Source organism: Siphateles boraxobius, unplaced genomic scaffold (genome assembly GCF_051911475.1).
Source record: "Siphateles boraxobius isolate OS27281-9 unplaced genomic scaffold, OSU_SipBor_1 130, whole genome shotgun sequence".
NCBI classification, from domain to species: domain Eukaryota; kingdom Metazoa; phylum Chordata; class Actinopteri; order Cypriniformes; family Leuciscidae; genus Siphateles; species Siphateles boraxobius.
The window spans coordinates 31,049,787-31,074,602 of record NW_027508734.1 but is presented as its reverse complement, the minus strand read 5'-3'; the positions used below and the strand labels follow the sequence as shown (position 1 = coordinate 31,074,602).

Sequence of the window (24,816 nt, the reverse complement as noted above, 5' to 3'; positions counted from 1 at the left end):
AGTCCTTCAGTTTGGCGAATACAGCCTCAGCTGTATCGGACCACCTGAACCTATTTCTTGGGGAGGTCAAGGCAGTCAGAGGCGCGGCTAGTTGGCTGAAATTGCGAATGAAACGCCTATAGAAATTGGCGAACCCCAGAAACCTCTGTAGGGCCTTACGGGAGTCTGGGCTTGGCCATTCTAACACAGCCTTAACTTTGTCAGGATCCGTGCGCATTCCCTCAGACGACACGATGTACCCTAGAAAAGAAACAGACTGTGCATGAAAATCGCATTTCTCCGCCTTGACAAAAAGCCCATTCTCTAGCAGTCTATGAAGCACTCCTCGTACGTGCTGCACGTGTTCCTGGAAAGAAAATGAAAAAATCAATATGTCGTCCAGGTAGACATATATGAACTGATCAACCATATCTCGCAGCACGTCGTTGACGAGTGCATGGAAAACCGCTGGGGAGTTGGACAGCCCGAACGGCATAACCAAGTATTCAAAATGTCCCCTGGGGGTATTAAAAGCGGTTTTCCATTCATCCCCCTCCCTGATGCGAACCAAATGATAGGCATTACGCAAGTCCAATTTAGTGAAGATCGATGCTCCCTGCAACCTCTCGAAGGCTGAAGACATCAACGGTAAAGGATAGGTATTCTTTATCGTGATGTTGTTCAACCCCCGGTAATCAATACAAGGTCGCAGCGAACCATCCTTCTTCCCCACAAAAAAGAACCCCGCCCCCGCTGGAGAAGAGGAAGGCCGGATGAACATAGACGCTAGAGAATCAGAAATATATTTCTCCATAGCCTCCCTTTCTGGAACAGAAAGTGAATATAACTTGCCCTTAGGCGGAGACTTACCTGGCAGTAAATCTATGGCACAGTCATAGGGACGGTGATGAGGGAGAGAAGCAGCACGGGACTTACTGAACACTTCCTTCAGGTCCAGGTACTCAACGGGCACGTTGGATAAATCCACTGTTTCATCCTGAAACACAGAAACAGGTACAGACGGACAGGCAGACGTAAGACAAGACTTATAACATTGAGTGCTCCATTCGGAGATGGAGTGTTGGCGCCAGTCAATATGGGGGTTGTGTAATGTGAGCCAGGGGTGACCAAGGACTATGGGTGTCAGGGGAGAGTCCAGGATGAGAAATGACAGTGTCTCAGTGTGATTACAAGATGTAGTAAGTGTTATGGGACCGGTGGTGAGAGCAATGTTGGAAAGTCTTTGACCATTGAGAGCTTTGACGGATATGCTGTGATCAAGAGAAGTGACAGGAATGAATAGTTTATGTGCCAACTCACGGTCCATAAAATTTCCCTCCGCCCCTGAGTCCAGAAGTGCATGACAGTCGTGAGTACCGTTCCTCCATCTCAGTCTTACCGGGAGGAGCGTGGACGATGGTGGTGAGGACTTCTCGGCGGAGATCCCACCCGATAGTAGCCTCAATTTTACTACCGGGCTTGGCCTTTTAACGGATAGTCATGTACGAAATGGCTTGCCTCCCCGCAGTAAAGGCAGAGTCTGAGGGACCTCCGCCTTTCCTTCTCCTCCCGGGAAAGCCGAGCTCCACCCACCTGCATGGGCTCGTGATCGACGACGGGGCTGACCGTGTCTCTGCCGCTGGCTCGTGGGGGTTCAGTGACTCCAGGAAAACGAACCGGGGGAGCTCGACGTTCCATCCTGGCGAGTCTAGCATCCACTCTGAGAGTCAGATCCATGATGCCATTCAAACTTGTGGGTAGTTCCAGCGTGTAAATCTCCCTTTGGACACGGTCAGCCAGCCCACGCAGGAACATGTCCCACTGCGCCTCCTCGTTCCACTGGCACTCGGCCGCCAGCGTGCGGAACTCAATGGAGTAATCGGAGACCGGTCGGTCTCCCTGATGTAAATCGGCGAGGACTCTAGCTGCCTCCCGTCCCGCAACCGACCGGTCAAACACTCTCTTCATTTCTTCGGCGAGTGCCTGGAGCAAGGCGCAGCATGGGTCTTGGTTCTCCCACACCGCAGTTCCCCATAACGCCGCCCTCCCAGTCAGCAGCGTCAGCACGAAGGCTACTCTGGATCTTTCGCTGTTGAAGGTGCGGGGTTGGAGCAAAAAATGCATTGAGCACCTGGTAAGAAACGCCCTGCAGTAGTTGGGCTCCCCTCCGTAAGCCTCCGGGACAGGAAGACGAGGTTCCGGCTGGGAGGACGGCTCCGGTGGTGTGGGTTGAACCGGCGGTGTGGGCGGCGCAGTGGGGCCCTTAAGGTTTTGAAGCTGTTGGGTGAGCTTGAACACCTGCATCACTAAAGCTTGTACTGCCCGCCCTGTGTTCGCGATACACTCCTCTTGAGAATCCATCCGATTGACTGTGCGAGAGACAAACTCGTTGAAAGTGATCTCCGAACTCCCTGCTGCCTCCATGCCACGGTCAGATCGTTCTGTCATGGGAATGAACGAGAGTGGAGACAAGAGCAGGTAAGTGAGGTTTATTATAGTGAATTCCACACAGAGAGGAACAAAGTCACAGCTTCCGACCCACAGGGACGGGCAAGCGATGCAGGGACCTTGATGGACGCCGGTGCAGTGATGTGAAGAGGGTGAAGCGCTGATAGCCAGTCCAGAGAGTGCTGTTGAATCAGTGACAAGGAACAGGGAAGACATCCAGGACAGGAACGCAGGTACAGATAACAGCCAGACAGGAACAGGAACGAACACCAGGAACACATCACAACGATCTGACAAGGACGAGACGAAAACAGTGAGTATAAGTAGGCATCGCTGATCAGGTTCAGCTGGTGCTGGGATAGAATGCAGCTGGTGCCACTGATCAGCGGTACGGAAGGGAGACCACGCCCACACTCACACGCACAACAACAATGACACGAGACAAGGATACAATGAATTTAAACACCGTGACAACAGCGGGGCTGGTTGAAGAAAAAAGTGATTCTGTGGACGAAGACGTGTGCAACCACTGTGGAGGTAATGTAAACTTTATTTATCCATCCATTTGGGCGCTGTGTTGCGTCTGTGTAGTCATCCTTGAACGACACAAACGCGAACCATTCCTTCTTCACCTACACACTGCTATTTACCTTTGGCTACAACTGAGTTACCATGGGACTTCAGCGCGAGACTACAGCTGGTCGTCTAAAACACTATTAAGGTGAATTAAAACAATGGCTAAGTTGCTAAACGCGTCTTGTCACCATGTAAGGGCCCTGTTCATGTTGGACAGACATTTTAATTACATTTTGTGTCTGTTAAGAGGCACAAAGACACTCTTTATGTATATGCCCCCATAACTGCTGTTTTAGCTGAGTGGGAGCTCTGGGCATTTGCGGGAACAGCTCCGTGTTGCAATCACCAATCCGGTTCTTTTTTTTCTTTTCTATAGACAGTACTCACAAAGGTATAACAATCAAGATTAACTTAAAAATTGCCCGGAGTTCTCCTTTAAGCTTTTGTTTACCACATTTATATTCAGAAGCGGTTATAATAGTTGTAATATAATGATATTAATTACAAAATAAGAGGAACAGATAATGACTAGACCTTTAAAATATTTCATGTTTTGTATATTATTTTGCTGGAAGAGATGCAGATACAAAATGAACAGTTAATGAGACAATATACAGAGAGAATAAAAAATATATGCATGTAAAGAATTGCGATTGGGTCAGGTCACAGTGTATTTGCCCCCTCCTCCCAGTCAGAGTCGAGCCCGCCAGTTTATTAAATTCAAAATGGATAGGCAGCATCAGCTTAGCGGTTGTGCGAAACGTAAATTAAAAAAAGAGAAAATATCACAACACATGGCCACCTTTCAAAAAGTACCTGCAATATCAAGAATTTGATGCGGGAAGAGAAAATTTTTCACCAGAGGATATGTTGCAAATTCTACGAAAAAAACATGGGTTACTGACTACTTTCCCAAGTTTATTCGTTGCACTCAGACTGTTCTTAACCCTGTCCGTTACCAACTGCGAGGCCGAGTGATCCTTCTCTCAATTTAAAAGAGTGAAGAATGAGACAGAAGTGGCTGTCTGCACTCTCTCTGCTGGCTATTGAATCCGAACTAGTCAAGGGAATGGACTTTGAGGATTTAAATTTAATTAATGATTTTGCATGCACGAAGTATAGAAAAAACATTTTCTGCTAAAGGTAAGGCTTATTTACCATTATTTCTGGGAGAATATGCAACGCTGTTGTCGATTTGAAATTTGTGGAACGGGATGTAAAGTTCAGTGTGTGTGTTTTGCTGCTGTCAGTGTGTGGTGTTGTGGTGCCGAATTCAGCTGTTGATATGGTTGCTTGCAATAGTCTTTATTGGGCTTGTTTATTTCGAATATGTTTGCAGTGTTTTTTTTTAGACATATGGTTGGTTGTGCATGCAGTTCTTATACATGCCTTTTTTGATGGAAATAAAGATATTTAGTATGACATGTTCATGTGGGGGGCGGGGGGCACTTCAAATGTGGTCACCCTAGACACCTACACTGTGTTAATCCGGGCCTGATAACAGGAGTCGTCAAGTAAGTTTAGCATCGGGCCAAAAACAATTTCGGCCTTGAATATAGTCAAAGGATAATTTAAGAAATTAATTGATGCAAAATGCAACTAGGTATGCCTGTGACAGACTGTTACAGTGTACTCTGTGTTAAATCCTGTAGTAGGACACTCATTAACAAAAAGACATATTTGTGTGCCGGTGACCGGGTTTTACACTGGATAAATTAATAAAGCAGTAGTGACACATTAGGCTTGGGCAGTATCCAAATTTTGATACCGTCAAACCTCCTCCCTATTTTACCGGGGTATACGGTATTACCGTGACTAATTAAAAATTATGACATAAGGCTCAGACAGCGTCACCAAACTGTTGGCTTGTGCCTACACTGTTCAGAAACTGAATACCAGATCGGGCAAAAAAAAAACAGACAAAAAAATCAAGGCCAACCCGTGCACGTTGTGTCTGATCCCGGATGACGGCATTAAATTTAATATGAGCCGTAGCCATATTTAGACTCGACTATTTTTATTACGTGGGCCGTTATAATATGGTGGCGCCGAATAATTTTTTAACCCAGGTGCTGAGGGGGTGGTAGATATAAATACTATTTGTAAATGAGCAAACATGGGACAATTAATAATATTTAATTATTTTAATTATGACAATTGTATTCATTTTATTAATTAATTTAAATTAAATTAACAAGCAACAAGCAAGAAGTGCATTTGTAAATCCGGTGACACGCGTCCATTGATTTTTATTAATACAACTTTTCTGTCAGTGCTGCAAAGATTAAATTGACGATCGCCATCTCCTAGTGAACGCGCATATATAGAGAGAAATGAAAATCATGGATTACATAATCAGAAGGTATAGGCTAGCCTTTTTCTTTTCGTTTTGAATTGTTTCGTTTAAAGAAATTGACGATTGATATCTCCGTAGTGAACGCGCCTATAGAGAGAAATGCACATCATGGATTAATCAGAGAGTATGCTGCCTATATTTCTTTTCCTTTTGAAATGTTTCGTTTAAAGAAATTGATGAATCGCCATCTCCATAGTGAACGATAGAGAGAAATGCACATCATGGATTACATAATCAGAGAGTAGGCTAGCCTATTTCTTTTCGTTTTGAATTGTTTCGTTTAATGAAATTTCAAGCTTTATTTAGATATCTGTCATGTCTGTGAGACATACACTGAGTTTCGGTTAATTTATGATGAGATTTCAATGCAAGTGACCGCGGCACGCCAGCGCACGATCATGTCATGATTATGTTGTCTGCTATATTTGATTCTTATTTATTATTGGTTGATAAAATTTTTTATTAAAATTAAGATCCAATTTATACGAAACGAAATTCACTTTAAAGAAAGGCCTTTTTCAAAATGAAACTTAATTAAGTGGTCAATGTCTGACTCCCGATGCATCCCATCCTACTCGTGCTGTTCAGTTTTCATTATCAACGTAAAAAAAAAAACATTATAATATTTTAACAAATATAAACTAATGCGCTTATTTAATGAACTCGGGGCAAAATGCAACCCAGCAGTGCGTGGGTGGTTGTTTCGGAGATGCGACATTAGGTTAGAGGTGTTTCCATCTCTCGCGGTCACCTTTTTTATTTCAACATTTACAAATTGCCTAGTCAGTATTTACCGCCTCTCCCTTCTCTCTCTCTCTCTCTCTCTCTCTCTCTCTCTCCTCCACACTGTCGCTTGATGACAACTACATAAGCATTTTTAGGCATTAGGCATTTTTATATATTATATATAAGTGCCGGTAATGACGGTATTGAAACTGATACCGTTGCTATTTTAAGACCCGCGGTATACGATATTACCGAAATACCGCCCAACCCTATGACACATAACCTGGCAAGAATCTTCATTCACCAACTTGCAACACAGACCGCCTTGCTAAAACACACATGTGGGAGATGCAGAATGGATAAAAATAACTAAAAAATTAAAAGAGGACTTGAATAAGCCCATTAACGGCATGTTTGAGTCATACTCTTAGCGATCTATGTTTTATTTCCTCTTTCGATATTGTGAATAATAGATGTGTATCATTTTAATTTGCTTGTTACACAATGGAGCCTAACTTATTGTAATAATTATTTGACGTAGCCTACTTTTACACTCAGAATTATTCCTTGGCATCGTTAGTTTTGGCCCGCGGGCTGGCTGTTGCGACCACTGCTGTATAACATGTTGGTTACCGTCCAGTTTAAAGGGGTGGTTGATTATGATTTCACTTTTCTAACTTTAATTTCTGTGTAATGTTGCTGTTTGAGCATAAACAACATCTTCAAAGTTACGATGCTCAAAGTTCAAAGCAAAGAAATATATTTGCTTTTAAAGGTGCTCTAAGCGATGTCACATGTTTTTAGACCAAAACATTTTTTGTCACATACAGCAAACATCTCCTGACTATCCGCTAGCTGCATGTACCCTGAACGCACTGTAAAAAAACGCGGTCTCTGCAGACACCCCAGGCTCCACTAACGGCAATATACATATACATACACTCACACACACTTTATATTTATATAAATCAATATTTAATAAATTTGATAAATTTAATACATATTTAAAAATCTTTAAAATAAACATGCTTAGACCCTATACTAGATGGCAACTTCTTGAATCTGCAATCCTATTACAGAATTTTTCACAAATAAAGTAATTGTTTAAAAATATATGAATATGTGAATAAAAAGGAAGTAAACACTGTAACAGCGCACTCAGTAATCTGGTAATTAATCAGTAATCCCTGATAATCATATTTTTTCAAATAAAGACTTTTTTTTACTTTGACTTTTGACAAGGTAACGCTAATTTTACATACAGCACACAGTGAAAACGACATGAATATGACACAGTGGGCCACTGGGTATAGCACAGCATATTTTAAAAAGAAGGATTTAAAGTTTTTCGATCGCGTCTCCTGTGAAGCTGATCTTCTGTTCGCATTCACTCACTGCGCACGGACCGTCACTCGCAGGAACACGTTTCTGCAGGCTACAAACGCACACTTCACAAGATATCACAGCTGGATTCGATTAAATCTGCAAGGTTTGTGAAATTAAATGTTTATTAGATTTTCAGAGATTTGTTTAAATTATGTCGATGCGCATTTGCTGAATGTTGATGGTAAATGAGAAAGTATTTTAGGCTGATTGTTTGCCTTATCGGTTACAAATAATATAAAAGCAAACGTATTACTTTTTCGCATACCATTTACTTTCTTTGACCAGTTCTGTAGCCACCGGTTCTGTCTAACAAAATATTAGATCTGACTGACAGAGATCGTAAACTAATGAAGACGGAGAATGTGAGTGAGCGCTGTGTTCTCTTCTGGTGCTGGTGTTCTCAGCGCCGCCCATCAAAATAAAAGTCCGTAGCGCCGTCAAAATAAAAGTCCCGCTTCCAACACATCGGCCAATCAGGAAAACTTATCGGCCGATGCCGATATTTAAAAAAAGCCAAATATCGGCCAATATATCGGCCGTGGCGATATATCGGTCGACCACTATACATAAACCCCACTCCATGTTGAGAAGAGGAAGAGTTGTTGTAGTAGAGCACATTTGTGAGTCTGCTCAAGCTGTCGCATCCGTCTTTTCACATGCAATACAGTACGTAATACAAATGCAATAGCATGTAGGCATCTTACAACAGTTCCCACTCTAGCGATTTTATAGATTATCATGACAGAATGTGCTAATTGAAGATAGTTAACTCCACATCAGTAACATAAATTAATCAACTAACCATTCAGAAACGTCCTGTTGGATTCTACGTTGTCACTTCTTCTTGAGTCTCTCCATCATTTTCCGACTCCAGTTTAAACAGAAAGAACAGTTTTTCACATTGTAGTGCTTGTCTGTGGGAGGTAATTGGAGCTGCTAACACACACATACACAGGAGCTCTTGAAGCTCCACCCTCTGTGCCGGGAGCAGCAGCTCATTTGCATTTAAAGGAACACTTGAAACTATGCGTTTTTACTGACCCTCAAAAAGAGACAACTTTTTTCAACATGCTGTAAAAAATTATCTGTGGGGGTATTTTAAGCTAAAACTTCACATACACACTCAGGGGAAAACAGAGACTTATTTTACATATTGTAAAAAGAGGCATTATACCACCCCTTTAAGAGTTTTTCTTGAATATTGAGTATTATTGAATATTGGATGTTTGATTGCTCGTGCTCATTCCCCCTTTTTTTACGTTTGGTTTACCTTTGCTGTCATCTAATGTGTACATAAAAAATTTGTTTTCTAAAATAAATGTCTAAAATGAATTGCTGTGTATCTCTTTGTATCTAAAACAGCCTTAAACAAACACATTGTTTACGGCCAGTTCCGCAAAATAAGTGTTCAATCTTGGCAGGTTTGGTTTGATTAAAACGAACTCTGGTGCGTTTGCTTACCTTGCACAAATTTTTTCTTGTCATAGTCACAATGTTGCCTATTACAGTTCAGTACAGGCATTGGAACCGCGTCTTCTTACTGCAGATCATCGTTTGTGCATGTAATGAGGGAATTCCTGGCGCTATTTCCAGTGGCGGTTCTAGACCATTTCAACTGGGGGGGCAAAGCTGGGGCCAGTTGTACTGTTAGAGGGACCAGTTACATATATACCTTATTGTTGTCATATCATTTTCTGCACTGCACTGCAGGCATTAACAGGCAAAATACCATGTTTATAATAATTCAACAATGTATTTGCATTTCCATTATAATTTTACATTTGCATTACATATTCAGTATTAGTCACAGTAACTGTAATTGACATGATGTCCTTCTTTCTCTTCATTTTGGTGAGAACTATAGAGCATAAGCAATGTGGACCAAGAAGCTTATTAATTAATTTACTGAAAATAACTGACTTGCTAGGTAACTATGTCTAACCGTTTACAGGGTTCCTGCACACTTTTTAAAGTAAAATTTAAGGCTTTTTAAGACCTGAAGAAATCAAAATTCATACCATACTTTAGGGGTGTGCAATATTGACAAAAATATATCTCAATATTTTCAATGTTTTGTTGATAATTAGATGATATTTTACTGATTGTGTTTTGTGCTGGTGACATGGCTGGTTTAGGCCTGTTGTTGACAGCAGATTCACAAAGATATTCATATTTTTAATATTCTATGCAGTGGTCAGTTAACAATAGGGACCGAAATTATTATTTTTATTATTTTTTTATTAATTTAATTTGCCACCTTAAATTGATTTCCAGGTGCATTTTCACCTATATATGGACATTCTTTCTAAACTTATTTAGAGTTATGAATCACCTTTTATGTCAAATACTAACATTCAAATTATTCAGTAATTATACTTATTTATACAATAATACTTAATTATACAATAATTATACAGTACCACTGTTACGGTCAAATTAATTAATTCAATCAAGATCCATCTTTGCAGTGCAGTCTAGAGGTGACACAGAAGCGGCATTAATATATTTGCACTCGAGGGATTCATTCATTCAACCGATTTGTTCAAACGGCTGATTCATTCGGGAAAGGAGCAAGTGATTCCTTCAAAACGCGGATTTCAGTCAAGAAATCATCGCTGTCTGTTGCATTGAGACTCTAGTACGGTTTCATTTTGAAATTCTAGTCGGCGAAATAAAGGGAAAACAAACAATATTGACAATATTGTGTCTAAAAAGTAACTCCCAATGTTAACTTATTGCTAATTTAACTGTTGTATAACATCAATATCACAGTTGCAATTGTGCACGGGAAAACGGCACTCTTGCTGATTTGATATTCTAATGTAAGAACATAATATAATATAAATATAAGACATAAACTAATTTGGGGACATAGCCTACCTATGAACCGCACACAGCAGTGAAAGGACGATAGACAAATGCGATGTCAGCTCACAGTGCCTCGTATACAGTTAAAACATTGATTATAATATCATAATAGATAATACACATCGCACACCCGATACGCACATAAAGAATGAACTTACAACTGAACTGACATTTACCAGCTTTCTTCTTCTCCTCTCTCCTCTCTCGCGTGCAGGAGAAAGATGTTATTCCGAATTGTCACGTGAACAAGCAAATCCACAAAGATAGAATAATAAAAAAATAATACGCATACAACGATAGCAAAAAACAGTTTTGTAAAAATTATTTCACACTCCACATTTAGGGGGGCCACAAGGGGGGCCAAGTTTGTTGTCACAGGGGTATGGCCCCCCTGGCCCCCCCTCTAGAACCGCCACTGGCTGTTTCTTTACACAATTTTTAAGCTCTTCACAGGTTCTCAGCTAGTAGAAATGCCATCATATGTACGCACATACAATGAGGTAATTTAGCCTAGCACACAGCATTGTTTTGGATGTTCGGTAAGTTCCTTCGCCAGTGTGAACCAGGACTAAATGAATTTCTTTTTTGGCCTGGACCAAAAGAAACGAGAACCGAACTACAAGTGTGAACACACCAGTAATGCCTCAGTGCTGTGGCACATTGATTAGAGTCAGCAGTTTCATTGGGAGTCATATACAGACCTCTGCAGGAGAAGCCTAAAACTGCAGCTTCAGCTTGAGGTCAAACTGCCCAACAATAGACAATTCCTCCCCTTACCCCACACGAGTCCCCCACCCCCTTTACCTCCCAGTCAATGGGACCTGAGCAGTTGGCAGAGCTGCACTGGTAAAAGGGAGACTTGGGGAGACTCAAAGGGGTACTGAGACCTACACATCTTTTCAGCTCTCTGATGAGATGCTTTTATAGAACTACTTCCTGAAATGGGCTGATCAAAAGTGATCACAAGGGGTCACAATGTCACAGCAAAAGAAGCCTGCTTTTTTCTCCTAAACTTTTTTTCAAGACTAAACCAGGCCCTCCCACAGTATTTATTAATTTATTTATTTTGTGCATTGTAATCAGACGTGATTACTGGTAGTTGTTTTTTTTTTAAAGTCAACTTTAGGTTTGCGTCACATCACTTCTTCTCTCATCTGACCACAAAATCACTTCCCACACCACCACACTTGGTCATTATTATGATTTTTGGCAGACTCTAGAGTTCAGACATGCTTTCATTTTGAGTAATTGTTTCCTTTGTGCCACTGTCCCATAAAGGCCTATCTAATGCAGAGCTCTTGATATGTTTTACTTATACATGTTCTCAGCTTCACTTTGGCATCTCTCAAAATCTTCCTTCTTGTTAATGCAGAGTTTTGATGAATTACTTTTTTTGACACTTTCTGATTATTCAACAAACAATGAATTGTATTCAAACACTTTGGATATTTTTCCTAATTTAGGCATTTTAGTTATTTAATCTTCATATTCACAGCTGTCCTTTTGAATCATAGCCCTTAACTTTGGAGTTTTCAGCCAGACAATGTGGCAGTAATTTTGGTTATTCACAGGTTGAGGCCATAGTTTGTCAGTTATGTCCTTATTAGGGCAATTCTTCTTCACCTGTGTAAACTTAAAGCTTCTGCAACACTGAATGCTTATGTAAACGGCATATTTCAGCTTTTTAAATTTTTTTTAGTGTTTTCAAATGAAAAAACACAATGTAAACTATTGAATTTCAGTGTTAAAAAACAAAAATATCAGAGAAATCCATTTTTGTCTATCCATCTGAAAACCCAAGCTCATTCTTAATGCATGAGTTCTTAATGTTTCCAGTTTTGTTGTTCATGATTCATTTGGTGTTTTTTTAATTTTTTTAAAGGGATAGTTCACCCAAAAATGAAAATTCTGTCAGTATTTACTCACCCTCATGTTGTTCCAACCCCGTAAGACCTTCGTTCATCTTCGGAACACGAATTAAGATATTTTTGATTAAATCTGAGAGCTGGATAACTTCTCCATAGGCTTCTAAGGGATTGACACTTGCCAGCCCCGAAAAGTTATTAAAGATATCGTTAAAATAGTCCAAGTGACTACAGTGGCTCAATCTTAAGTTTATCAAGCGACAAGAATACTTTTTGTGCGCAAAAACAAACAAAAATAACGACTTTATTTCAACTATTCATTTCCTTCTCTTTGGGCCTCTAGTCAGTTAACGTAGTGTGATTGCGTGGAGCTACGTCACACCTAGGCTCACTATTGGCCGACGCTGGTCATGTGTGTGATGCTTGTGACGTACAACAACAGAAGCTTACGCTATTACACTAGTGAACTGAGTCGAGGCCCACAGAGAAGGAAATTAATAGTTGAAATAAAGTTTTTTTGTTTGTTTTTTTTCGCACAAAAAGTATTCTCGTCATTTGATAAACTTAAGATTGAGCCACTGTAGTCACTTGGACTATTTTAACGATATCTTTAATAACTTTTCGGGGCTGGCAAGTGTCAATCCCTTTGAAGCCTATGGAGGAGTGATCCAGCTCTCAGATTTAATCAAAAATATCTTAATTCGTGTTCCGAAGATGAACGAAGGTCTTACGGGGTTGGAACAACATGAGGGTGAGTAAATACTGACAGAATTTTCATTTTTGGGTGAACTATCCCTTTAAGTTGTCTTGTAATATTTAATCAAATGTAATAACTTGCTTTGCGTTTATTTTTTTCTCTCTCAGGCTGTCACCAAACCCGTATTTTTTACCTCTCCCCTACCATCACCTGCATCCACGTTTTCACATCTTTTCACATGTTCCTAATTTAAAGGCTTCAGATGTTTAGCACTTACTGCACAATGAGTTTGTCATTCTAAACAGCTCATGAATAATTCAATGCTGTTTTCAAGTTAAGCTAATAGTAAGAAAAAAGGGGAATGGGAGACGACTTATGGGTGGTAGGAAGTGTTGTGGCAGTTAAGCCTCTTCCACAAAACTGGTTTCAGGGAACTGTGCCATTATTTATTTTTTATATACATTAATTTAGCTTATATATATATATATATATATTCTAGATATGATTCTAGAAAGTGTGTGTGTGTGTGTGTGTGTGTGTGTGTGTATATATATATATACACACACACACACACACACACACACACACTTTCTAGAATCACGCCAATATGTCTATTAGTGGTCAATACACAGTTTTTTTCAGTGTACAGTTCTTAATTTATTACCCTCAATCCTAAATATGATTACAGACTTTACCGTTGTTTATTGCTAATGTGCCCAAGCTTAAAGTGTAAATATTATTTTAGCTTTTTCATATAAATAAACAATATAATGATTAAGCAATAAAACATGCTGTTTTTACTGAATTGCAGTTTTGCATTTTTTGCCACTGTACATGAGATAACATTATATAAGACCACCAATCTTGCTGTTTGACAGCGATGCAAACAAAGCCATTTGACTTTCTTTCTTCTGAGGACTAAAATCTTGGACCCCACCGATCAGAGGTGTAAAATCCAGGGGTCAGAAAGTAAAAGTCCTGCCATATGTTTTTTCCACCCATGAACTCAGCCAGCTGATTTCACTAATTAGTTCTATCACTGGCTGAAAAACTGTGCTAATTAGCAAATCCAGGTGATTGGAACAAAATACTGAGGAGGACTTTTACTTTTCTGAACCTGGACACCTCTGCCGACACTCTCTATTTAACTCTCTCCTCTGTCCACCTCCACCATCACCCACCTCCTCTTTAACTGCTGATGACTTTGCTAACTTCTTCATCAACAAAACAACCTCTATCAGCAGTCAGTTCTCAACTCCACACACACAGGAACCCAAACCATCCTCTCCCACTACCAGAAACCTTCTCTTTCCTTCTCTCCGCTAACCGAGGAAGAAGTATCTAAACTTCTCCTCTCCAGTCATCCTACCACCTGCCCTCTAGACCCCATTCCCTCACACCTTCTACAAGTCATCTCTCCCACACTTCTACCAGCACTCACACACATCATCAACTCATCCCTCCACACTGGCATTTTCCCTACAGCATTCAAGCAGGCTCGGGTAACTCCACTGCTTAAAAAAACAACATTAGACACATCACTTTTCGAGAATTACAGACCTGTCTCTCTCCTACCATTCATTGTGGAAACACTTGAACGAGTTGCTTTCAACCAGGTATCATCTTTCCTGTCTCTGACCAACCAGCTAGATGTCAACCAATCTGGCTTCAAGAAAGGCCATTCAACCGAGACTGCACTACTGTCGGTCACAGAAGCCCTGCGGATCGCAAAAGCTGCTTCCAAATCTTCAGTTCTCATTCTGCTGAATCTTTCTGCTGCCTTCGACACTGTGAATCATCAGATCCTTCTGTCCACCCTCTCATCACTGGGCATCAAAGGATCTTCCCTCCACTGATTTGAGTCCTATCTCACAGGTAGGTCCTTCAGGGTTACATGGAGAGGCGAGGTATCCAAAGCACATCAACTGAACACAGGGGTTCCTCAGGGTTCAGTTCTTGGTCCGCTCCTCTTCTCCATCTACACCACATCATTGGGACCCATCATACAGGCACATGGTTTCTCTTACCATTGCTATGCTGATGACACCCAGCTCTACCTCTCATTTCAACCAGATGATCCCACAGTAGCTGCACGTATCTCAAGCTGTCTGGCGGACATCTCGGCATGGTATAAGGAACATCACCTGCAGCTCAACCTGGCAAAGACTGAGCTTCTCGTCCTCCCTGCCAATCCGTCTCTACAGCAAGACTTCACTATCCAGCTAGAGTCATCCTCAATCACCCCATCAAGGTCGGTCAGAAATCTTGGAGTAATATTTGATGACCAGCTGACCTTCACAGACCACATTACAAAACAGCTCGATCATGCAGGTTTGCAATGTACAACATCAGGAAGATCAGGCCTTTCCTAACTGAGCATGCAACACAACTTCTCGTCCAGGCCCTGGTTATTTCTAGGCTTGATTACTGCAATGCTCTTCTAGCTGGACTTCCATCATGTGTTACTAAACCTCTACAAATGATCCAGAATGCTGCAGCCCGCCTTGTCTTCAACGAGCCCAAAAGGGCTCACGTCACTCCTCTGTTCATCTCACTGCATTGGCTACCACTCGCTGCTCGCATCAAGTTCAAAGCTTTGACGCTTGCTTACAGATCTACTGCAGAGTCAGCTCCGTCCTACTTTCACTCCCTACTACAAGTCTACGTCCCTACCAGAAGCCTACCATCGCCCAAGGAGCGACAGCTCGTGGTGCCATCACAGCGAGGCACTAAATCACTCTCCAGAACATTCTCATTCATGGTTCCATGCTGGTGTAATGATCTCCCCACCCTCGCCGTAATGCAGAATCCCTGACCGCATTCAAAAGACAACTGAAAACTCATCTCTTCCGTGAGTACTTAACACTTAAAAATTTCTTCTCTTTTAAATCTTTCCTTCCCTTTTAAATCTTCCCTTGTCTGGCTTTTGCTACTCTGAGCAATGCCTGAACTTTGTATTTTGAGCACTTCTTGCGTCGTTCTTCCCTCTTTACGATGACTCGCTTGCTTTAGTCCTCAGATTTAAGTCGCTTTGGATAAAAGCGTCTGCTAAATGACTAAATGTAAATGTAAAAATACCGACTTCAGTGTATGATCAATGAAGCATTCTTCAAAATATCTTCTTTTATGTTCCACAAATTGATAAATCATTTGAACAAAGTCATTTTTGAATTTGTAAAAATACAGGGAGACATTTTTCAAGGAAGGAGTCAAAAATCTGTTATTCAGTGTTTGATGTTTTGGCTGAAATATTTGAATAATTTCTACTTATTAACAGAAACAGACTATTAGAAGTGCTGAATAATAACTAAAAGTAAATGTAATTACTTCCCAATGACCAAATAGTGGCAAAATATACCTCCTAGAAACAGTTACTTCCCAGTTCAGAACATTTCCTGGAAACATTGAAACAGGGAAAATATGGTTAATATTTGTCATAGCTGGCTTGATCATTCACATGCTAGTCTACTCGCAAAGTGACAGATTAACGCTAGTCTACCTGCTTATGGCGTTTTTCCACTGCATGGTACGGCTCAGTACGGTTCGGCACGGTATGGCTCGCTTCGCTTTTCCACTGAGTGGTACGACTCGGCTCGGCGCGGCACGGCTTGGTTCGCTTTAGCTCGGTTGCTTTTCCACTGCAGTTTGTACCGCTTCAAAGTGGGTGGGATTATGACTGATCGTTATAGTTTATCCGCTCCTCGGCAACTAACAAGAGGAACATCTGCGCTTCTCGTCCACTGACCACGATTCAGCCATTTCTTTTTTGGAAGTTTTTTTTCTTCAAGCAAGTCAAGCAAGTAGTTTTAAAACATTGGAGGCTGTTACTGGCTATTTAAATCTAGCGGGTTTGATGTCTCGCAAATACAATGACGCTGGTAGTGACGATTCAGTCTGTCTGACCAATCAGGGATCTACAGTGCTTCCACGTCACATTTTAGTATCGGTACGGTACGCTTGGAACCTCAACAGAGGTGGTACCATTTAAAGCGAGCCGAAGCGAGCCGTACCGTACCGTACCATGCAGTGGAAAAGCGCCACAAGTGAGCCGTACCGAGCCGAGCCGTACCGTACCATGCAGTGGAAAAGCGCCAAAGCGTGCCGTACCGAACCGAACCGTACCGTACCATGCAGTGGAAAAGCGCCAATAGTGACAGAGTAACTGGTCTAATTTCATTAGCTCTTTTTTGCTCCGTGCATATAGGCCTAGTCATTATTTAAGATAGCTTAGACATTTAAAAAAACATTGAAAGGTATAAGGATGTATTTTAATTCAGGCATCCTAAACAAATTTTTACAGTAGACAGCTTAGATTTGCAATTATGGGGAAAATCAGGTGAGTAGACATTTGAGGAACTGACTCATCAAATGAGCAAAAAATAAATAAATTAATAAATTAATTAATAAATTATGAAACTGTTATATAAAACCCAGAATCAGATTTAGAAGGATCAGAAGTAATTCATCTTGATTAAGATTCCTGTACACTGAAAACAAATAAACAAAAACTACAGATAATAATAAAAAAATTATAAATATATACACTGAACAAAATTATAAATGCAATACTTTTGTCTTTGCCCCCATGTTTCATGAGCTGAACTCAAACATCTAAGACTTTTTATATGTACACAAAAGGCCTATTTCTCTCAAATATTGTTCACAAATCTGTCTGTCAAATCTGTGTTAATGAGCGCTTCTCCTTTGTCGAGATAATCCATCCACCTCACAGGTGTGGCATATCAAGATGCTTTTTAGACAGCATGATTATTGCACAAGTGTGCCTTAGGCTGGCCACAATAAAAGGCCACTCTAAAATGTGCAGTTTTATCACACAGCACAATGCCACAAATGTTGAAAGTTTTGAGGGAGCGTGCAATTAGCATGCTGACTGCAGGAATGTCCACCAGAGCTGTTGCCCGTGAATTGAATGTTCATTTCTCTACCATAAGCCGTCTCCTAAGGCGTTTCAGAGAATTTGGCAGTACATCCAACCGGCCTCACAACCGCAGACCACGTGTAACCCAACCAGCCCAGGACCTCCACATCCAGCATCTTCACCTCCAAGATCGTCTGAGACCAGACACCCGGACAGCTGCTGCAACAATCGGTTTACATAACCAAAGAATTTCTGCTCAAACTGTCAGAAACTGTCTCAGGGAAGCTCATCTGCATGCTCGTCATCCTCATCGGGGTCTCAACCTGACTGCAGTTCGTCGCCGTAACCGACTTGAGTGGACAAATGCTCACATTCATGGCATCTTGCACTGTGGAGAGGTGTTCTCTTCACGGATGAATCCCGGTTTTCACTGTACAGGGCAGATGGCAGACAGCGTGTATGGTGTCGTGTGGGTGAGCGGTTTTGCTGATGGCCCATGGTGGCGGTGGGGTTATGGTATGGGCATGTGTATGTTATGGACAACGAACACAGGTGCATTTTATTGATGGCATTTTGAATGGACAGATATACTGTGACGAGATCCTGAGGCCCATTGTTGTGCCATTCATCCACGACCATCACCTCATGTTGCAGCATGATAATGCACGCCCCCATGTTGGAGGATCTGTACACAATTCCTGGAAGCTGAAAACATCCCATTTCTTGCATGCCCAGCATACTCAACATACATGTCACCCATTGAGCATGTTTGGGATGCTCTGGATCGCGTATACGGCAGCGTGTTCCAGGTCTTGCCTGGTTTTCGGACCCCCCGGACCACCCCAATAAACTAAAACTGCACATTTTAGAGTGGCCTTTTATTGTGGCCAGCCTAAGGCACACCTGTGCAATAATCATGCTGTCTAATCAGCGTCTTGCGTAAGCATCCCACACCTGTGAGGTGGATTGATTATCTCTGCAAAAGAGAAGAGCTCACTAACACCGATTTAGACAGATTTGTGAACATTATTTGAGATAAATAGGCCTTTTGTGTACAAAGAAAAAGTCTTAGATCAGCTCATGAAAAATGGGGGCAAAAACAAAAGTGATGCATTTCTAATTTTGTTCAGTATATAATTTAGGTATTTTTGGTCACACTAGATTAGGGTATTTTCACTAGGAGTTAAGTTTTTGAGTGGTTATGTTAATTGGGTAGGGTTAAGGGATCTAGAATATGGTCATGCAGATTAAGGCATTAATATGTACTTTATAAGTACTAATAAATGGCCAATATGCTAGTAATATCCATGCTAATACGCAACTAGTTAATAGTGAATGTTTGTCCCTAATCTAAAGTGTTACTGTATATATATTTTTTTTACTGTTCATTGTCATTGTTGGTAAGGAATGGCTTCAAAACCCACAATATCCACGGTACAATCCATCAATATAACAAAATCCATCTCTGACTGACATGTCTTTCACAAAAATGAGAGATCAGGTAATCATTTCAAGTATTCATATTTAGTTCATATTTACTGACAGACAGCCAGTAACGAGAAAAAAATCAGCCTTCAATGCTTTCTAAACCAGTTTTATTTCCGACCTGTGTCTAAATACGGGCAGCTTTTCCCCACTGCTGCTGCTTTAAGGATCCTCCCTCCATTTTTTTGAGAATGAGCAGTTTATTCCAAGCCTTGCTGGGTTTAACTGCATGCAGCAATGGACAGGAGAGGAGAGCGAGCGAGAGCAGTAGTGAAGGCAGAGGAGGAGGGGTTTGGTTAGCGGCGAGACTAACTACACCGCAGCAGGGCTGCGAGCGACCAGTCAGCGAGCATTCACTTATCTACCAATGGAATGCAACAGCTGCAGCAGCCTGTGATCGTGTGTGCTTTCAGTCAGCGTGTTTGTAAAAGGGGGAGGGGGAGAGGGACGGTCATGGTGGGCCAGCAGGAACCCCCTTGAAAGACCCCCAACTCTCAACCCCCCACGTTCTGTAGCAGCTGGGCTCCTGAAAGGCAGCTCAACCAAACGTAAGCGTGAGAGACACAGAGAGAGCGAGAGGCTCGACAGGGCAGCACACTCCGAGACAGAGGGAGAGAGAGAGCAGAAAGTGAGGGAAGTGGAGCAGGGAGCAGGGAGCCTCGGAGGGGGGTTGAGGAGGTGAGCAAAGGGTGAAAAGGAAGAGAGGCGAGGGAGAGAGAAAGACAAAAGAGAGGGAGAACCAGAGTGGAGGGAGACCAGAGGGAAATGGCTTCGGAGGAGACCGCGGGAGGAGCTCGCAAAGCCACCAAGAGCAAACTATTTGAGTTCCTCGTCCATGGAGTGGTACGTACCCTCTCGGCACATGTGTGTTTGTGTGTGTGTGTGTGTGTGTGTGTGTGAGCTCAGCTACAGACACAGCCTGTGCGTTTGAGTGATAGCGCTGAACGGTGTCCATGTGAAGGTTATTTACAGTCCTCCGGATCCCGGCTCCTCTCCGCACTTCTTTTTAAAGCGGAGACAGGGTGGGGAGGAGAGGCGAATGAGGGAAGCGAGTGTTTAAGAAAAAGAGCGAGAAGGATCGGCAGACGCAAAAGAAAGGCCAAAGGTAGCCACTTGGTCACTGGAGGCTGCATGCGTTTGGCAGCGTGCCTAAGCTGGCGAGCGCTTTCATTCAAAACACAAGCCGCTTTCAGACTCAACACACTATTATATTACAACTCCAAGAACACATCAAGTGCTTAACAGATACCATCTACCATGTAGATTGGCGTGGCTGTTGTCATGTTGTTCATTAAAAATTCAAGCTATTTCTAGATCTAAATGATGTATTTGAAGCAGTAGTAATGATTACTACTAATAATACTGTAACACGGACTGATGTTTCCCGTATGACACTATTCAAGGTTTGATGCAGAAGAGGCAATAAGGATCCACTTAATGTCTGCACCTTTGTGTACATACAGTAGCTTTGTAATCTTTTATTTATGATTAGCTGGGCTTTGTCTATCCAGAGCAGATCAATCTGAAGTGAAAAGCAGTTTGTAGTATAGCGAGTGTAATGCGTAAACCTGCGTTCATATTATGTTTCTTGTTTTTTTGTTCTTATAATTTCTTGCTTCTTGAAGCGACCTTGGGTTTTGAAAGATTCTTAATAATACTTCTAATAATAATTATTATTATCATTATTATTCCTAAAATTATTATCACATTTACATTATTACATACTTTTATTGATACATTGATTGGTGTCTTTATTGTTTTTTTATCACTTGACTTGATTATTCAGTTTTTTTTATTAAATGCCGAATTATGGAATTATTATGAATTATTCAACCACCGTGTAATATAGGCTACACTAGCCTACTGTTCAAAGGTTTAGGCTCAGTAATTTTTAACATTCCGTTTTTCAGAAAGGATGTATTAAATTGATCGAACATGGCAGTAAATATATTTTATAATGTTACAAAAGATTTCTCTTTTAAATAAATGCTGTTTAAAAAATGCTCTGTTAAATGTTCTATTCATCAAAGAATCCTGCAAATAATTATATTAAGCAGGACAACTGTTTTCAACATTGATTATAGTAAGAAATGTTTCTTGATCACCAAATAAGCATATTAGAATGATTTCTGAAGGATCATGTGACACTGAAGACTGGAGTAATGATGCTGAAAATTCAGCTTTGATCACAGAAATTAACTAAAAATAACAAATAAGGATTTATTTCAAAAGTAACAATACTTCAAATTATTACTGTTTTACTGTATTTGTAATCAAATAAATGCAGTTTTAAGGCTGGAATACACTACACGACTTTTGCCCAGATTTACCGAACAAGTTTATACTAGTTGCCGAAAGTCAGAACCATGTCTGCAGATTTGAATTGACAGATTTCATAGAAAATTGCGCACTGTATGATGGGAACAGACTCTGATTTTTTTTACCTCCATACTATTGATTCCATTTGTTTGGACGATTGAGCTGATTTTAGAATATATTGTTTTTATTTGTCACGCATATTCATCTCCTAGCAACATGGCACGTGTTTCATCCGTGAATTTGTTGTGTTCGGAACGATTTGAAAGTCTGGCATGATCCTCAGTCATTTAGTGTATGATGCCCATTTTTATTTATTTACAAAATCGGGAAATGTATGATTCCTAATATAATGCAGCAATCATCTTAGTTTGCATCATAACCTTTTGTTCACTATTTGCCTCAGTGCATAGAGTTGCTTTAACTTTTAACACATAAATGCTGAGTTTGGGTGATGAATGAGGAAAATGGTGGTGTTGCCTCTGCAGACTAATTAACCTTGGCGAAGCACTGATTGTTCCTGGGCAAAATGTTTCCCGGTCCTTATTTTGGCTTCCTGTCCTTTTATGTCCTTTCCTATGCCTGTGTTGTTCTCCTCTGCTTCTTCTATGTTTCTTTCTGTACTCATGAGTTACCTGGATTACCTCAGCCTGACCTTTGCTATTGTTCACCTTGCTATTTCTGTGCTGCACTCCTGTCTAAAGCCTGGCGTGTGCAAGTTATAGTGTATATTTGTTGTTACATGACAGTATGTTTGACCACAGCTTGAGCTGCAAGAATGTGGTGGTTCAGCAGCCTTGTTCCCAAGGCAAAGAACAGTATGTGCTCATCAAGGTTTGCAATTAAGTTACAGTTTGAACAGCTCCTGGAATGAGAAAAATGTATTTTCAAAGTTTGTTTTGTGTGGAAGGAAATCTATGGCCAATTATGTACAGTATCTGTTGCCGTCTCTTGTTTAAATGTTCTAAATCAGTGTATTTGAAATGTTCTTGATGTATTTTGTCTCTCTGTGATAAATCACTCATGCTTGGGCGATGATTTGTTGTTAGTTTTGTGCATATTCTTTCTCGGTTCTTATTTTCTTGATCTCCCCTTCCAGCGGCTTAGTTTTGGCTCTATGTCGAGTTTAGATTAGGTGTCACATTATCAGTGTTTCACTAATACACATTACTGGTAATCTCTTATATTAGCTCTTTTTTTCTCAGACACAAAATAAAATGCACAGTCTTGGTTAATGACAGACTCAGTCTTACTGTGTAACTGTGTGGATAAATAAAGATGACCTACAGGTCATTTCACTCTAGGAGCGGAAACTTTCATTCCAGTTCACTTTAAAAAAAGCAAACTTACTACCATGGTAAAATACAGTGTTTTTACATGTTAAGTTTTGGTTTAACTGTTTGAAATTAAGTAGCAAAACAACAACAACTATGACTTTTACCCCATTTTGTTTATTGCTTCAAAAAACAGTCATATTGTGAAACATTGCATAATTATTTTGAAACTATATGAAACATTGCATAATTATTTTGAAACTATCAAAACAACGAAATGTAAAAAAAAGAACGAAACGTTGTACTTATGTATCAATATGTTTGCATGCACTAATCAGCAGTCCATATGAATCCAATCCAATTTCAGATTCTGAAAGTTCTGTTTAAATGAACCCTAAACTTTGTGATTAGGATCATATATTATTTTATTCTGGAGAGGGAAACAAATCAGCCCATGCGCAGTGCCTAGCCTAGTTGCATGGAGAAAGTCACTGCAATAATGTAACCAGGGCTATCATGAGTATTTATTCCCATTTGCCTTGATGACATGTTTAAAAAAAGTATTTTTCAGGAATATATTACCATAAAATACAGTTGTAATCAAAATTATTCAACCCCCATTGCAAATCAGGGTTATTTGCACAATTTACAGACTTTCATCTGTTGGCACTGAACAAATCAAACAAAAGTAATTGAAATACGAAACACAAGAGCTCAACACAACAAATGTTTCAAGTGGTTTCCCCAGATTCAACTGAAAATGGAACTTTAATGACTTCTGCAGTGTCAAAATTATTCAACCCTGTGTATAGAATCCCTCTCAAAAGTATAAATCTGCGAAACAGGTGTTGTCTCAAGCACACCTGATGCAACTAATCAAGGGCTTCATTAGTTGCACCAAGTGTGCTTGAGCTAGAACACATTAAATATCTAGACTGATTAGGTTTGTTGAGTGTCACGTTTGACTTCATGTTAGAAATATGGTTAGAAAAAAAGTCAAAAGAATGGTCCAAAAACTTAAAAGAAAATATCATCGCCTTTCACAAATAAGAAACAGGATAAAAAAAGATAGCTTTTAATGTTCCTAGAGAAACCTTTGGAAGCATAGTTTTACAGTTCAATGGTAACTCTGCCTACAGTTAAGCATGGTGGGGCTTGGTGATGCTCTGGGGCTGCTTTGCATCCTCTGGCACTGGAAACCTGCAGTGTGTGGAAGGCAAGATGGGATTCATTGAGGTATCAGGAAATCCTAGTAAAAAAACCTCATGCCATCAGTGGCGTCATTGGACCTTCCAACAAGACAATGATCCCAAGACAAAGCAAACCTCAAACTCCACCAAGGCTTGGTTGCAGAAGACGTCCTGGATGATTCTACAGTGGCATCACAGACATCTAACTTGAACCCTAGGGAAATTCTCTGGTGGGATTTGAAGAAGGTGGTTGCAGCAAGCAAGAATATCACTGAACTGGAGGCCATTGTTCATGAGGAATGGGCTAAATTCTTCAGAAACGCTGCCAGAAGCTTGTGTATGGTTAAACATCTTGTTTGCACTTTGCAGCAGGTCATAACAGCAAAAAGGTGTTCTACTAAGAACCAAAGATGCTTGCCATGAAGAGACATCAGTTTGAGACGGCAGAAGTCATTAAAACTTGCGTTTTCAGTTGAAACCACTTTTAAAGTTGTGTTAAGCTATTCAATTACTTTTGATTGATTTGTTCCTTGCAAACATCTGAAAGTCTGTTACAAATTAATCTCCAGTCCCTCTCCTCCACTGATCACTTTGTAAGACTTAATACATCAACAAACCTATGTAAAGTAGTCACATTCAAGGGCTTACATATCTATAATTTTCCTGTTCAATTGATTATTTAACATCTACACCACCCCTTTCAGCCAGATCAAAATTAAATTTAAATCAAGCTCAATCGTATTGAGAAGTTTACATGAAGGTTTTCAGTCC

The 24,816-nt window shown here is 40.6% G+C and overlaps 1 protein-coding gene across 5 annotated transcripts in view; it reads left to right on the top strand.

Moving 5' to 3' along the window:
- smarcd3b (SWI/SNF related BAF chromatin remodeling complex subunit D3b) overlaps nt 1-24,816 on the top strand; it is a 79,198-nt gene that overhangs the window by 31,971 nt on the left and 22,411 nt on the right. The window contains exon 1 of one of the 5 annotated variants that reach the window (XM_077229241.1): nt 4,013-4,146. The exons of 2 other annotated variants lie outside the window; for them this stretch is intronic. Coding sequence is in view for 2 of the 3 variants with exons in the window: in XM_077229242.1 (XP_077085357.1) it covers nt 20,031-20,108 (78 nt within the window). In the remaining variant the exon portion in view is untranslated. Of the gene's footprint in view, nt 1-4,012; nt 4,147-19,504; nt 20,109-24,816 lie in introns of those variants that run through there. 2 more of the 5 variants (XM_077229242.1, XM_077229239.1) reach the window with 2 other exon arrangements.